General features: G+C 42.9%; 1 protein-coding gene across 40 annotated transcripts in view; it reads right to left on the bottom strand.

Moving 5' to 3' along the window:
* The window catches only part of NRXN3 (neurexin 3), a 1,525,926-nt gene that overhangs the window by 1,412,346 nt on the left and 97,138 nt on the right, over positions 1 to 16,442 (bottom strand). For 15 of the 40 annotated variants that reach the window (XM_072762111.1, XM_072762110.1, XM_072762112.1 and 12 more), the window contains exon 3: positions 14,403 to 14,420. The exons of the other annotated variants lie outside the window; for them this stretch is intronic. In XM_072762111.1, the coding sequence (XP_072618212.1) occupies positions 14,403 to 14,420 (18 nt within the window). The remainder of the gene's footprint in view (positions 1 to 14,402; positions 14,421 to 16,442) is intronic. 40 annotated transcript variants of the gene reach the window in all.

Below are 16,442 nucleotides of genomic sequence, written 5' to 3'. Positions count from 1 at the left end.
TAGGCATTTAGAGTGTAACTGGGAAGATGTTATGTGTTTATATATACACAAAAACATGCAGATGATATATATTATTGGTACCTGACAGTGAAGTATAGGGGTTAAGACCAGGGACTTCAGAGCCACATTTGAATCTTAACCTTTCTTACTTTCTAGCTTGTGACCCTAATGAAGTTGCTAAACACTTCTGCATCTTAATTTCCCTATCTGCAAAATTTGAATAACAATAATGCCAAATTCATAGGTTGTTCTGCTGATTAAATAAGTGAATATATGTAAAACTGGGCCTGCACATGGTAAAGACTTTATAAGGATTATTACTGTTATTTTTATTAATCTATAAAAACATACTGATGTGTGAGGCAACACCTAACACAATACTGACACACAGTTGGTGCTCAGTATGTGTTTGGTGATTGAATGTGGAATGTATGAATGGATCATTACTACATGTCAAATGACGAATTCAGACAATAAAGAACACAGGACTGTGAGGTGCGCCCTACATGTACAGAAAAGGTTTTTGGAGGAAAGTGAGATTTGAAATAAATCTTGGAAGATGATTTAGGGTTGGAGAGATGGAGGACACTCCAGGTAACACCACCAATTCCCAGGACTACAGAGTGAATCTGTAAGGACTTTCCTACTCAACTTTTCAGAAGCACCTACGACACTGCCAAGCACATACTAGGCATGTAATACATGCTATTCAAAATAATAACAAACACATATAAACCGTTCATATAAGGAAGAAATGGAAGCTGATCTTAAGGAAGAGAGTAGTAATCATTGTATTAAGGCCCTGAATTTCAAGGCTAAGGAAAATGGACTTGATCTTACAGCTGGTGGGACACAGTGAGGGTTCATGGGCAGGGGAATGACCCAGGGAAAATGATGTTGAGGAAAATTGCTTTGGCAATGGTGCAGACAGGATAGATGAGAAGGAAAAGGGACAGAGGCAAAAAGATCAGTCACAGGCAGAGGGCCTAGATTAGAATTGTGGTGGGGGGGGAGGAAAAGGAAAGAGAGGATCCAACAGGCTTTGGGTGAACGATGAGATGTGAGATGCGTTAGGGGAGGAGTGGATGGGAGGCTGAGTAAACACTGTCAGAAAGGTGGGGTGGGAGACGAATGGGGGTTGAGAGTAATGATGAGTTCTGTTTTAGGCATGATGAGTTGAGGAAACAAAAATCACTCAAGCAAAAATGTCTAAGATGCATTTTAAAATGTAAGACTAATGTCTGTGAGAACGTCAGGACAAATATCAGAATGTATTACTACCCCTTCATGGAAGAGAGGGTCTATGCCCAGGTAAGTCAATGAATCTTCCAAAAAAGGAGCTAGAGCACTGAGTCTTAACCTGGAAGAGATGGGAGAGGTATTAAGGTATCTTGGAAGTTCTTCCCCCCACCCCCATCATATTCAACATTAAAATAACATTTTACATTCAAAAAAGAAAAAGGAACTATATGGCTTTCAAATATAGATACAGAAAATAATGCTTAAAAAATCTTAACTGAGAAGGATATAATTAGTAAGGGAAAAAAAAGGAATCTATACTGCATGTGTGTTATCTGTGTGGTTGATGAGGAAGGGGGAAAAATGAAGATTGACCTTCTCATCAACCTCAGAAACAGAGGGTCAGCCACAGCACCCCCAAGCTACACAGCCAGCCCTGGGACTAGCACCTGGCTGGATGTGGAGTTTGGCATTTATTCCGGGTATGATATTCAAGAGAAGACACAATCTGGAACAGGGGCTTGTAGAAGCAAAAGGGACAACATCGCTCACAACAGTCTCACCATGGGCTCTGGATTTGAATAGATCCTCAACTAAGACTCAAAAGCCAGATCCATAAAAGTTCACCTAGTGGAGGGTAGGGAACAGATGGGCTTGGATTAACCTTTGACAAACAGGATATTGAGAATTGCCAACACCAAATTCCTATGGAAGGAACTACAATGCCTTTAAAATATATATATATTCATAAAAAAATTGAAAGCAACTGAAGTGTCTGCTAGCTGGATGTCACACCCTGACAGAGTACTATGCTGCCCTAGCTTGATCCAGGGACCATTCTGGATCCCAACAAGATATCTGATATGTATACCCTTCCCCTCACTCTTTCTAGTGCTATATTCTACCCTCCTTGTACCTATCTATCCTGTGCACAAGTTCTCAGAGTAGATACAAGAACAAGAAGAGGAAAAGATCACCAGTAGGTAAGACATACAAAACTGAAACTGCCTTAGAACAGACTGCAAATCATATGCAAATTATATGCAAAATATACGTATGGCCCTCTAAACTCTGCTACATCCTTTGGGAAAATCCCCATGGAGATAGCAGCTTTTGCAGTTTGGGAGAATGGAAATGGCTATGAAAGCAAAGTCATTTGTAAGCGGCTGTGGCCATCATGAAGCCTGTCATGAGAATGACTGATACAGAGAAAAGAAACCATTTACTGAAACAGGCAAGAGGAAGATGCAGTGTTCAGGAACCAGGCCAGAAGTTGAAGGCCTTCATAATTTAAGCTAATACTGTCTCCCCCCTCAAAGCTATAATATCCCACCTAACTCAGATGGTTTTCAATCCATCCTACCTCTCTTCATTTTGCCTGAGTAACTGGGAAAAGTATTTCAAGGGAAGAAGAAAGTTGTTCATTGGGGTTAAAAAAAAAAAAAAGATTCAGAAAAAAAAAAAAAGCAAGTTATCTCTGCCAAGACTTTTCTTTCATTCACTTTCAGGGTAACTTTTATCCCAGGATAAAATCCACATACATCATCTCTTTTTCCATACTGAAGAAGAGAAATTAAATGTCACTAATTGCTACAAGTGCCAAGTGCTAACGCTGAATTCTTATGAAGCTACAAGGACTTTTTAAAAGAGTAATTACATAAAATCAGAAGGTAACAGAAACATTCATCGATGTTTCCGGAGGAACTAAGGATATAGTGAAGGTGGTAAGGGGTGGGGCCAGATGAAAGGAAGCCACAAGCGACCATGACTCTAAGGTAACTGAGAATTTGGAAAAGAGAGAAGGAGAAAGAAGAAATACACATTACCATTTTAAGCATTAGAGGCAATTTGGTGAACTTGGAAAAAAGAATTATGACAGCAGTTAATATTTGTTGACTGTTTACTGCAGACAATGTGTGGCTACGTGTCATCTCACTATGGGAAAGGCATTGCTATGATTTTGATTTTACAGGTAAGGAAACCAAGGCTTAGAGCCAAAGTCACACTAATTAGTAAAGGGTGAAGTGAGGATTCTAAGCCAGCAGATGGACTCTCCAGGCTGTGACGGTAACCAAAACACTAGCTACCCTGCCTTGTTCAGTTCTGGTGGAGAAAGGAGGAAATATGTTGAAGAGTATTCAGCAGCAGAAAATAGTGCCTGGATACTAATTCAACTTCATTTATGACTTTGGCCCAACAAGATATAAAGAGCACTGCAGGAAGCCCTTTTAAAAGGCTACCATCTCCCTTTCCCCAAGCCCCACACCGAGATTCTATTAAAACATGAAGCTTTTCCTTTCCAGGGCATTTCTTAGGGTTATTAAGCCACCTCCCCTCATTAAAATGCAAATATGAACATAAGACATGCTCAAGCTCCCCAACCATGACACTGTCCTGCATGTGAGATCTTCAGAAAGCCAAACTAAATCTTCCTTTAAAGACAGGAGCAACACAGGGACTTGTGAATAAAGGAAGGATAGAGACATGAAGTCACAGGTTGAGGAAGTCTGCCACTGTGGGAAGGAGAAAGGACTTAGGATACAGGGTAAGACGGGGGGAAGAATATTTAAAGGGAAAAGGTGGATCTGAAAGAAGTCTCCACTTATTTTCATAACTGTGATGGAGACCAGTCCTTCCCTGGGCAATTCCCTGACCTTTATCGTGGACTCCAGTGTCCTTGTATCTATCAGGGGTTTGATAGTCACTTTCAACAGAGCCTAGGCCTGGTCAACATTTTGATCAGTGACCTGGCTAAAAGTACTCACTGGCATGTGTCTGGATATTGTGATGAACTAAAGCTGAAAAGAATAGCTAATTTGTTAGATATCAAAATCAAGGTCCAAAAGGTTGTGAACAGGCAAAGTGAGATTTAATCTTAATGGACAAATGTAAATTCTAACCCTTAAGCACAACCCCCCACTTTTCCCCAAAACAAAAAGATGACAATAGTCCTATGTCTTCTCATCACTGAATATACCAAACCTAGGGTTTTGGTTCAGAGAATGGTGCCATACGCTAGGAGGGACATTAATAAGGTAGAATGTGTCCCAAAGAGGAGAATCAGAGTGGTCAGGGGGTCCTAAAGCACATCACATGTAGAATGGCTGCCAGAACTGCTATATATAGCCCAAACAGGAGAAAGCTAGAAAAGGACATGAGAGCTCCCTTCAAGTATTTTTAAAGTTGAGCATGGAAGATAAGAGAGTAAGCACATTTGGCCAGATCAGAAGGTCAAGTAATAGGGAAAGCCTCACTTGCCAGAAATGCCATAGAAGAGTCAGAGTGGGGTTTTTGGAGATAATTACCAAAAATCCATTCTAAAACAAAGGTACTATACCTTTATGAACTAAGGCCAAGGAACTATGGGTTGAATCACACAAAACTGATAATTGACTGCTTTTGACCTACAAAAATGACTATTTTAAATGGTTCAAACTAATACTCTGAGAGCACGACCCAGAATCAAGAAGGTAGAGACTAAACAAAGCTTCATTCAATCACCTAACAGCAGTCATGAGCTGACACTTGGGACAATTACCTACTTACATATATGTTTTTGGCTTTTCTATGAGCCTTGAACAGTAATGGGGATGAACTGAATAGTTGGACTAATGACAAAGACAGCCTGTGGCAATTCTCCAAGGCAGATCCCTACCAAGATCCCAGCTTCTGGGTTTGCCCTTTATTGGTGCCACCATGTGCCATTCTCACTGCTAAGCCCTTTGTAGGATATAACTGTACTAGCCCACTCACTGTTCGCCTCTAGATCAGCTTTGTTCTTACAGCCTGGTGGCTGGACTGAACAGAAAGTATTTCTTCCAGTGTCACCCATGAATCACCAAGAGCTTCTGTATGGTATAACCATGGTGTAGAGGAAAGAATGCAGCACCTTCCCAATCTATTCCACCTCTTCGGGGGGGAAGGTGGTTTGGAGCTTCCTCACGCATAAACATGATAGAAAGAAGAGAAATTGAGGCAGTCATGCTTATTACCCTAAGGGTTAAAGGATCAGTAACTGTGGCTTAGAAAAGACTCTTCCCAAAGGAGAAGTTCTTACACTCCAACTGTCATGAACTTTTCTAAAATTGTTCTTTATTCATAAATGACATGAAGCTGGAAAGGACAGCTGGTGTGCTAGATGAAAGAACCTTACCCTAAGAGATCATGGTGTGCTAGATTTTAAAAATCCAGGGCTGAATTGAACAAAATCAAAGAATGATCCCAACTAAGTCAAATAAGCCATTGCATAGCACAGAAAAGGGAGAGAAATGGTTTAGCAGCAGTGTACACAAAAGAGTAAAGATTCTCAGTGACTAAGTTCAACTTAATGCTATAATTATTAAAAAAAAAAAACAAGCAAAGGTATTTGTGCCACCATTAATAGATGTAGAAAGTCTAGGAAAAGGGAGCAGCGGGATCCCTCTATAATGAAGTGGTTGGGACATGTCCAAAATACCATTTGTGGTGTGGGCATGTTTCTTTGGAAAGGATAAAAAAAAAGTCATTTTTCAGAAAACAATGACCTGGATGAAAGAATTTAAAACCCTTATATGAGAATGCCCAAGGAAACTGGAGATGGTTTAGCCTTTAGAAAAAGAAAGTCCTTAAAGACAAAGAGCTCCATCTTCAAACATTGGGAGTGTAATTAGATCTATTCTGTGTGTCTCCAAGGGCTGGAAGCAATACAGGTGGTAAAAGCTAGAGTGACTCAGAATAAGGAAGGCTTTGGAACACTCAGCGCTCTTAGAATGGGATGGAATAGCGAAAGGAGCAATGAGCTGCTCATCACCGTAGGGGTCCAAGCCAAGTCTGAATGAACTCTTATAGAAGAGATTCAAAAATAAGGTGCACGGAGAGCCTCGACAACATTTTGGGTCCTTTCCATCCCTGAAGTGCTGTTTCTAACAACAAAGTTTTATGAGCACATACATTGTGGCAGGTAACGGGGATGCAAGCATGGGTAAATCTCTGCTCTCAAAAGAAGAAACCTCACGTCCTTCAAAAGCCCACAGTGGCCAGTGAAGGGGCTTGTGGGGGACAATACACTGCTGACTATAATGTATTCTGATAATGGCTCTATAAATCCCATTACCTAAGGTGCCACTGGAGCTCAATGGGGGAATCATTCATTTCACCCTCTCTTCCACCTGCCCCCCTCAACTTCCTGCCCTCCTTTAATGTTTATAAAGTAGAAAATAGTGATTAATAATGGAGCTTTAAGTCCCTTTACCTTCTAGATCACTTTCTTTAAAATAGTGGTTCTCTAACTTTGGTCATATCAGAATCACCTGGGGGAAATGTCTTACTTTAATGAGCCTGGATCTCCTTTATTAGTTCTCCAGGTAATTTTGATGCTTACCAAACTTTGCAAACCACTGCTCTAAATCATCCAAACCCTGAATTCAAATCCCAACTCTACCTCTTTCTAGCCATGGGATTTTGAGCAAGTTAACTCTTCCATGCCTCCTTCCTGTAAAATACCTTCTCAGGATTACTGTGACAATCACCTGCAACCATGTATGAACAGCACTTAGCACAATTCATCGAACACAGAAAGGGCTTGAAAATATGTAGTCATTATTATGTATTCAGAAGACTGGTATATCTGGGCTTTCCCTGTGCCCCACCTCTCATCTCTTGCCAATACCAGTTTTTATTCAGAGGACTGGTCATTATTCAGAAGACTGGTATATCTAGGCCTTCTTTCTACCCCACCTCCCATCTCTTGCCAATGCGTTTTCCAACAAATTGGCAGCAGTAGTAGACCACTGGCTCAGTGCAGCCTCAGAAGCTTCCCTCCAAGGTCATAGTCAACTAGGTTGCCCCCCAGGGGACCCACTGTCCTCAACTCTCAGCTGTATTCCATCTCCCAACTCCTTCTGAGGCCTCACCGACAAATTGATGAGTTTATTAAGTAACAAAGGTCCTTACCAGACCTTGCTAGGTAGATCTACAGACTGGGAGGGTCTCCAAGGCTGCCATAAACAAGCTGTGTGACTTAACTGAGTTACATGAAAGTTCTCTGGCCTCAGTTTCCCCACATGTACAAGGAGGGAATTGGTCTAGAAGAGTTTCTCTGTGAACTCACCAATGGCATTTTGAGGATACGAATCTTTGGATGAGACTCTCCCACACATTACAATGCATTTAGCATGAATTGCTTCTTCTTAATGCCACCAATGCCAGTTTGTCACTGGAGCAATAAATACACACCACACACGTTTGGTGGGATCAGTGATGGGGACAGTACTATCCCATCGAGACTAGTTCTAATGATGTTTTCTAATTCTGACCTTGCCCTCCAGAACTGAGAAACAAACTGGGACCATAACCAGCACCCCAGTGGATCTGCCTTGCCAGGATAGTAAAGGACATGATTTTAAAATCCTCTAAAAAAAAAAAAGGCATCAAGACCCCGTGGTCTACTTCCTTGAGTTAGCTATAGCTGGAGGCAGGCTGGGAAGCAGCTCCGTACTCACACTTATTCATCAAGAAGCACTACAGCAGCCAAGGGGGTCTTCCCAGGCTCCAGTGGGCAACTGGCTAGAAGCTGATCACTGTTAGCCCAGCCAAGGGCCGCCTTCCAATCCAATTACACACAGCCATGGTGGATTATTTACTGCCTACATCCTCCACTGACCCAAGCCCAAGATGGGCACTGAATAAAATTCAATTACCTTCTATCTCAGGGTGAGCCCCTATACAAAAAGCAGACTTTCCTTCAGAGAAGCAATAAGTAAAACTAAGAGCTGAGTCCCAAGCATTATTTATTCATTGAGCCAGTTTTATTCTATTCCTATAATATGTTGGCACCATTCTAGGCCCAGAGCACAGAAGGAGTGAACAAGAGTATACCTTTGTGAAGTGACATTCTGATGGAACTCCCCATGAGTCATCTCCAGGGCCAGATATGCCAGGGTTTGCATCCTGCTCTGCCACTTTTTACTGGGTGGAATTATGAGCTAACATCCTTGAGCCTCAATTTGTTCGCGGGTGAAATGGGTCTAATATTATTAATACCTACCTTGTGAGGATGTCAAAACAATTAAATGCACGCAAAAACAGTACTTTAAACACCTGGCTCAAAATACAAGTTCAAACAATGTCAGATGTTTTCCTTAATAAATAAGGGATAAAAGTAAATGGGACTACTGCCCAAAAGAATAGCAAAGAAAAGACAAAATACGTTATGGTTACCACTGGAGTTAGGAGCTGTAAGTCTTTGGTGTAGGAGAAGGCATCTTTCTGATTGCTGTTCTCCGAGGTATCTCAGTCGGAGGCCTAATCATAGATCCCCAGAATGAAAGAAGCCTGAGAGGCCACCTGAGTCAATCCCTTCATATTAAAGAAAAGAAGCCTAAGGCTGTGAGAGGTTTCATGACTTACCCAAGGCCACACAACCCCCAGAGAAAGTAGCAGAGCCAGAAGGAGGAAGAATGACAGAGGAGAAATCCCAGATATGTGTTTCAATCCTGGTACCTACCATACCTGCTTCTGACCCTGGCAAAAGGATATAACATCTTAGAACTGCAGGTTCTTCATCCACAATGGATGCCTGCCATTCAGTGGGACCTCTGTAAATATGGGTCACCTTGCACCCCATGCCCCTGGTGGGATTCCTTGGCCTTACTTCACAGCAGTATTGGCCAGGATCTGAGGGACCTCTTTACTGAAGGCATAATGATCAGGACAGATGGGAGAGAATGTGTGACAAGGGGAGCACAGCAGATGTCTTTTGAGGAGCTCTCCACCACAGTATTGGGAGCATGCCTCGGAAGTGTGGGAGACCAAGACAGGCAAAAGAATGTCTTTTGTTTTAAACTTGTCTGAGGCCACCTTCATATGTGAAGTGAAAATGCATGGAAAAGATCAAATGAGCTAACTTATAATAGTAGCTAATTTATGCATGGCTTACTATATGCCAGGCACTGTTCTGAAGACTTCACATAATCTTCACAAGAGCCCCGTGAGGTGGGTACTTACTGTCACCATTTTACAGATCAGGAAAGTAGGGCCACAAAGGCAAGGTAACTTAAACAGGTCATGCTGTTCCTACTGGGAGAAAGCCAGGATGTCAACCCAGGCATCTGGGTTCTAAGTCTGTGCTCTCACCCAAGGGTGGCAAACTTCTCCTGTAAATGTCCATATGGTAAGTCTTCCCAGGCTTTGCACGCCGCACGGTCTCTGCTACAGCTACTCCACCCCACCTTCGCAAAGCAGGCAGAGACAGAGCAGAAACAAATAAGCATGCCTGTGTTCTGATAAAACTTTATGAACACTGAAATTGAGATTTCATAAGATGTGTGCCTCACAAATTATTCTTTTGACTGCTTTCAACTATTTATAATGTGAAAAGCTAACTGTAGCTGAAAGGCCGTATGAAGGCTGGCAGTGGGCTGGAGTTAGCCCTGAGCAGTAGTTACTGGAACCCTGTGCTGTCCTGAGCTGCCCTGCCTTACAGCATGTAAACTCTTAAATGGAAAGTGCTGGAACAGTGATGGTCACAAACTCACTGGTCAGAAAGTGTTCATTCCCTTTCCCTTCCCTCATCCCATTTCCCCTCCCAGCTCCTGTCAACCCAGAAAATGGACATGTGTGCTGTGCCCAGCAGAAGAGACAAGGAATGGGGCATTCGTGTGGTAGACTGCATCTTCCGCAGTAGACACGGCCCCGCTGGCCCCCAAGGGGAGGAGAAGGTAGACACTCTAGGTCAGTGTGTCTCAAGCGTTAATGTGTATACACCCAAACATCTTAGTGAAAAAGTAGATTTTGACTCTGCAGGTCTGGGGTGAGGCCTGAGATTCTGCTTTTCCAACAAGCTCCTGTGTGAGGCCAGTGTCACAGTTCTGGGGGCTCTCCTCCGAGGAGTAACTTCTAGGGAAAACCCTTTGTGTTCATCACACAAGTCAGACACAATAGTGCTCTATCTCGACTTCGGGTTCAGAGTAGCATCCCTCAGACTGGACTCCCTGGAGACAGGGCAGGGCTCAGGATAAATAATCAGGTCCCCTCTTCAAGGACAGCCCTGAGATGACTCAAACTGAAGGAGGAAGACACGGAGGGCAGAGATCAAGAGCGGGCTGAGGGAGGCTCCAGCAAAGGCCATCAGTTGCTTTGGGCAACAGCACGCTGAGGCCTCCTCTGGGCCTTGGCAGACAGCAGCCCCTCCTCCTGTGCCTGCCAAGGCTCTGATGGACCTAAGCAAGAGGCCTATTTCCTCATCGGGCCTCTGAATAACTAGGGCACTTCCACAAGGTCACAGTTATTCATTTAAATTCTAGCTCTAATCAGCAGGCAGAGCCTGAGAAATTATCCCTTCTGAAGAGAGAGACTGTCATTGGAGCACCATAAACAGCCCGTCATGGCTGGAGGGAGAAGCACTGGGGGGCGGGGGGTGGGAGAAGTGAGGGGTCTTACCCCCACAGGCCCCAGAACTGTTCTCTGCCTCCTAGATCCTTCCTCTACCCCACTCTCTTCAGCACCTCCAAAGGGCTTGTTCTTCCCTTGGCAGAGAGTTCTGGCACACACAGGAACAGGGAGAGAGCTGAAGGCATGGCATGGTACAGAGGGGGCTGAGACTATCCACTCCTGGCCCCAGGCAGCACAGGGAGACCAATGACAAATCCCAGTGGGCCAGGGGCATAGGATAAGTGCCTAATTGGGGTCTCCTCTGGGCCACAAATGGGTGACCTGACCTTGGAGATGCCCCATCCTCTCCCTGGGTCTCTCAGTTTCCTCCTCTGACAAGCAAAATAGTTGTACTCTTTGGACAGGATACTCTTTGAGTTCCAATATGTCTCAGGACCCTACAGACTCACAATGCCCTGGTATTTGTTCCTATTTGTTCCTCTCTGCTCGATAAATATTTTTGTGGCCCTCCTATGTGCTACGCACTGCCCAGAAAGAATACAGACACAGATAAGAAGCACCCCTGGCCCACAGTTCTGCCTTGGAAATGCCAGGGTTTCAAAGAAAAAAGATCACAAGCTTTGGAGGCAGACAGATGTGAGATCCTTGTCTTGTACTCTCATTTGGAGACTGTGGGCAGTTACTGACCCTCTCTGAGACTTTTCTCATCTGAGAGAGGATGGTAATACCTGCCTGGGAGGATCAACGTGAAGAGTTAAATCACAGCTGAGTGTCCCTCTCCTCCTTCTGGTCAGCACACCACAAATGCCTGATGCTACTTGATTATCCTAAAAACTGCCTCCTAAAGACTAGGAGGAGAGGTTGTGGATCTTCCCACATGGAAGTCTGGTGAAGTATCACTGGCAGCTTTTCTCCTGGGTGTTTCTAGGACAGTCTCTCTGCACCCCCAACCCATCTCCTGGACCTTGTGGAAGGTGCTGCCTGCTGTGTCCCATCTCCAACTGCATCTTACAGTAGGTTACTTCTTACCAATATCCTCAGCATGTAAAAATAATCAATTGTCCCTCACCACCTTCCAGCGGCCGCTGGGTAAACAGTTACATTAGCTCATAAAATCCCCAATTTGTCTTCCTGTGGGGAAGGGGAAAAAAAATCAGAGAACCACTAAAGGCTTCTTGTTTCAGAGCCACAATGCTGCTGGCTCCATGCTGCCTGGCCAGGGGCATAGAGAGGCGGGAGGCTGCCACTGAGCTCAGCCTGGGCCAGGCAGCTCAGGCTGCCTCCAGCTATGTCCTGAGCCTCCAGTTAAGGTTCTAAACTAGTGATCTGCTTCAGGCTCAGAAACCACTAGAAAGCAATGGGTTGGGGTGGGGAGTTACAGGATTGGCAGTCAGCCCTCAACACCTCAAGGGCAGCACAAAGAGTGCAAGATTTGTAATCAGGCTGGAATTCCCTCTTGGACCAGCTACTCAATGTCTGAGTGACCTCAACACATCCTTTAACCTCCTGGCCTCAACTTCCTTAGCAGAAAAATGGGGCTCAGAGAACACACCTCAGAGGGTTAAGAGAATAAGATGACATAATGACTGTAAAACTGAAATGGGGCTGCATGGGACTAGTTACAGTTGCCATTATGTAAGGGAAGGTCACCCACTGACCTCCACCCTCTAGAAAGACAGACAGGAACCTGTGTGTCTGTGGCATTTCACTCTGCCATACTGTTTCATCCAGGACCCATAGGCGCCTTTGTGAGAATTACAAAAAAGCGCCCCCTTTCATCCCCCAAGTCAGAGGCAGCACCATGGATGCAGGCTTGGCAAGAGGAATGCAGGCTGGATTTCAGCTTCCGCTCATTCCCTACACCTGGAGCCCCTGTGCAGGGCACAACACACACAAAGCCAATGTGGAGACCCCAAGTCACATCTCTGCCAGTAAGCAGGAGGAAGAGGTATTAAACTAAGTAGAACTTTTACAAACAAAACTTAATGTGTTAGGCTTACTACCTCACCACCTTAAAATGTTCCAGAAAGCATCATCTTAACAGAGAGGTCCTTTCCCGAGCATCTTCTATAAATTAACAACTTCCTTTCTAACAGGTTCAATTTTCTCCCTAGTGCTCATCACCCACACTCTCATATAATATATATAATATATACATATATGTAATATGTGTAATATGTGTGTGAATATATATAGTTCTTTAGTTCATTGTCTTCCCTCAAGTAGAATAAAAGCTCTAAGAGTATAGGGGTTGTCTTCTGTTTTGTCCACTGTTTTATCCCTAGTGCCTAGAACAGTGCTTGGTACACAGTAGGTTCTCAATAAATATTTGAGTAAAATATTATTAAATAGAAAATTAATTTAATGCTATCTTCCTAGGAAATCCTATGTATCAGTTCAAACATCATTTATTTTCAAAGGAATGGTGTGCACAGAGGAAAACAAAGACAAGGAAACCCTGTGTTTTAGCTGGAGATTATTATTCTTATTCCTTTATGCTATGTAATATATCATATAGATTATAGTCAGAAACCCTTCTTAAGTCTGGTTGATTCTTTTAGATAGTCAAAAAAAAAAGGATGAATTCATTTGGAAAGAGGAGTGCTAATAATGAAAACATCACATTATCTCTAAGCAAAAATAAACACTAGTCCCATTAGAAAATATTTACAAGACCTCCAATTGATGAGAATTTTCAGTGATGGAATTTTCAGCATGTTCCAATGGAGTGTGGGTGGGCTTTGGAGACCCAGAGTCCCAAGTTCAAATCCCAGTGCTACCTCTGATGAGCCCTACAGCCTTGGGCAAATGGATTAACCTGCCAGCCCTCAATTTCCATTATATTACAATGGATATAATAATGCCTACTCCTTGTATTGATATTATAAGAATTCAAGAACTAAACAAGAAAAAGTATGTGAAAATAGCTAAGAATGATGATATTCCCTTTTCTTTTGGTAGGGTTAATTACTCTTAACTCAAAATTCTATCCAGGTTAGAACAGTCTCCAAATCATTTTAAGTCACCTGACACTTCTTATCTATATATGATTGTATCCTCTCATATGAGCCTGTGTGTATGTGTGTATACATATGTGTGTGTGCACACATGGACACACATACAATGCTTACAATTAGAACTCTGGATGAGTATGTATTTTAACAAGAGAAATGCACAATTAGCATAAGAATGGTTCTTCCATTTGTTCATTGACAAAAACCATTCTACTTCCTTTTTTCTTTTTTCTTTTTTGTTGTTAATACAGTGAACATGTATTAGTTACATAACCATTTAAAAATTGCTAATTTCATTGTGGTGTGGAGAAAGCCATTTCTTAGAATAAAAAGAAAGAAGACTCCTTTCACCCACATATTTTCCATGCTAAGTATGTCATATCTTCAACTTTCAACCACATGAAGCTATAGAAGTAGATTTATGTATAAGGCAAAGAATAGTCTTAAATTGGAGAATTCATATCTTAAGAATATTTTTAAAAAATATTTTCCCCAAAATGCTCATTTTCCACTTCTTTGATTCACCCGAAAATGTTAATCAGAAGGAAGTGATTTTATAACTATGGGAACCACATTCCTTTGGTTTTCAAATGGTTTGCAAAACCAATACAAACATATCAATTCAAGGCATTTCTTCTCAACCCAAATCAATGAAAATACAATGTACTTAGATCTCTGTTCTGTTTAGAGTCCCTAGAAAAAGGTCTCACTCAGAATCAAACCATGCACAATCGGACAGAGGGGAAATTCCACAGCAGCTGTGCAAACACAGGGACTTACCTGGACCTTGACTGACATCTGTGGCAGCATTTTCAAAGAGAGGGAAAGGCAGAGGAGAGAAAGGGGGAGAAAAAGGAAGAAGAGTGTTAGAAGCACACACAGTGCAACATGTCCTTGCATGACTATCATGTTCATGCAAGACCCCAAAGGTACTCAGCTTCTGAGCAGTTAGTTCTACCTTCACCCAAAAACCATCCATGCAAGCTGAGGGACCAAATTCCCTTTCCACTGTGCATGTAGCAAGAGAGGTGAGCTTCACATCTGTCCGGAAAGACATCATCCTGGAATCAGATAGGGCTCTGAAGCACGAAGCAGACTGGAATCCTGCAAGAATATTGGTTAAAATATTCTGGTTGATTTCTGCATAACACCACCCAAGCAAATCCTCCTCGCCTCCAGATACAGAACACTGGACATATCAAGCAAGTTTCCCCACAGGGAGAAAAAAATAATAAGCCACTCCCTTGAGGAACAAAGAAAAAGAGCCATGAGAATTAAGAGCAAGTTGCAGCATTAGTCACCATATAGGACTGAAGGACAGAAGATAACAAAACATTTATAATCCCCTCTCTCTCCAGTATTCCCAGTGACCATCCTTCATCACAGACAGCAGTGTGTATGCAGGAGATTGTGTGTGAGTAGATCATTTGCCATACAAATTGAAATTCTGCCTCCCCCTTTAATTTTTCTCCTGGCTTCTCACCCCATCATTAATGACAGCAATTGCCATTTGAAATCACTTTTGACAACTACAAATAAACATCCAGCCCTAGGAAGGTTGACATTTGAATTAAGCCAATGAACTTTCAAAAAATGAAGAACGGTTCACTCCCATCATCTTCCTGAACACAAACTCCTCCTCCTGCTCTCAAATATAAGATAAAATCCTGCTGAGAAGCCAATCAAGAGCAAGCTAAACCTTTGTCAAAACCTCTAGACCCAAACCAAAAGGATATGCTTCAGCTGAGGAGATGGAACAGGGGTTTCCTGCTTCAGGAAACCATTAGCCATTCCAGCAAACCTGGTGACTCACTTAGAATCACCAGGAATGGTAGCCCTGGGATACTCACAGACATCATCTCACCTAATTCATTTTTGGTTAAGATGGGGGATGAAAGAGGTTGAGAGACCTGCCCAAAGTCACACACTTAGTTCAGGTACAGAGACTAGATAAGACCCTAGACCTCTTGAATCCCACTCAGTTCAACATTTATTCAAAGGAAACCCAGGTCCCTCAGAGGCGTATGGGACCTAAATTCAGTTTGCAGCCTAAAGTGGACAGCCTGGAGCCATGGGGGAGGTCCTCCTAGCTACCCTATGAGTGAGCCATAGGTTTTATCTACTGTGCTTCTAAGTTGCTGCAATTAGATTTGCAAAGCTTCAGCAGCTCTATAGGAACTAGAATTCTTGCCCCAGGACAAGCCAGGCACTGACCTAAGAGAGCTGTGGCCTCACATCCATCCATCCAGGAGGGGCAAATCCATAGCAACAGCTAAGCATTTCTCCAGCCCACACCATGTATTCCCCCAGAAGCTGTATCTGCCCAAAGCAACTTCAAGAGAGCTCTGAATCATTCCTCAGCCACACCCCCTTTCAGATTTTCTGGTGAGTTGTTAGATTCAGGGGTGGAGTGGCAGCAAGAAGAAAAGTGGCAAAATAGAAGAGGTGGGAAGGAAAAACATTCTGTATAAATAACTAAGCAGGGCAATTAACTATGCCTGATGGATTGCCTAGAATAGTGGTCGTTAAAATACCCTTTCATTAAACTGGATATCAAACTATTTACATGCGGTGGAGTTCAGCAGTGGAATTGTCAACACCGTTGTTCATGAAAACATGCTCTTTGGGGGCACAAACACCCAAAGGAGGCAGGATACCTTGGAATCCCAAAATTCTTTCAATACTAAGTTACCCATTTGAACATTGTGTTTAGAATATTTAACTCTGGAGACAGATCTGTCTGTCAAATCTCTGCTTACTGAATGGCTGTGGGTCAATCACTAAACTTTTGAGTTGTTTTCCTCAGCTATATAATGGGAA

This window comes from Vulpes vulpes, chromosome 6, assembly GCF_048418805.1.
Source record: "Vulpes vulpes isolate BD-2025 chromosome 6, VulVul3, whole genome shotgun sequence".
In the NCBI taxonomy this organism is placed as follows: Eukaryota; Metazoa; Chordata; class Mammalia; order Carnivora; family Canidae; genus Vulpes; species Vulpes vulpes.
The sequence above is the reverse complement of the archived record's forward strand: the minus strand, read 5'-3'. Positions and strand labels throughout refer to the sequence as shown.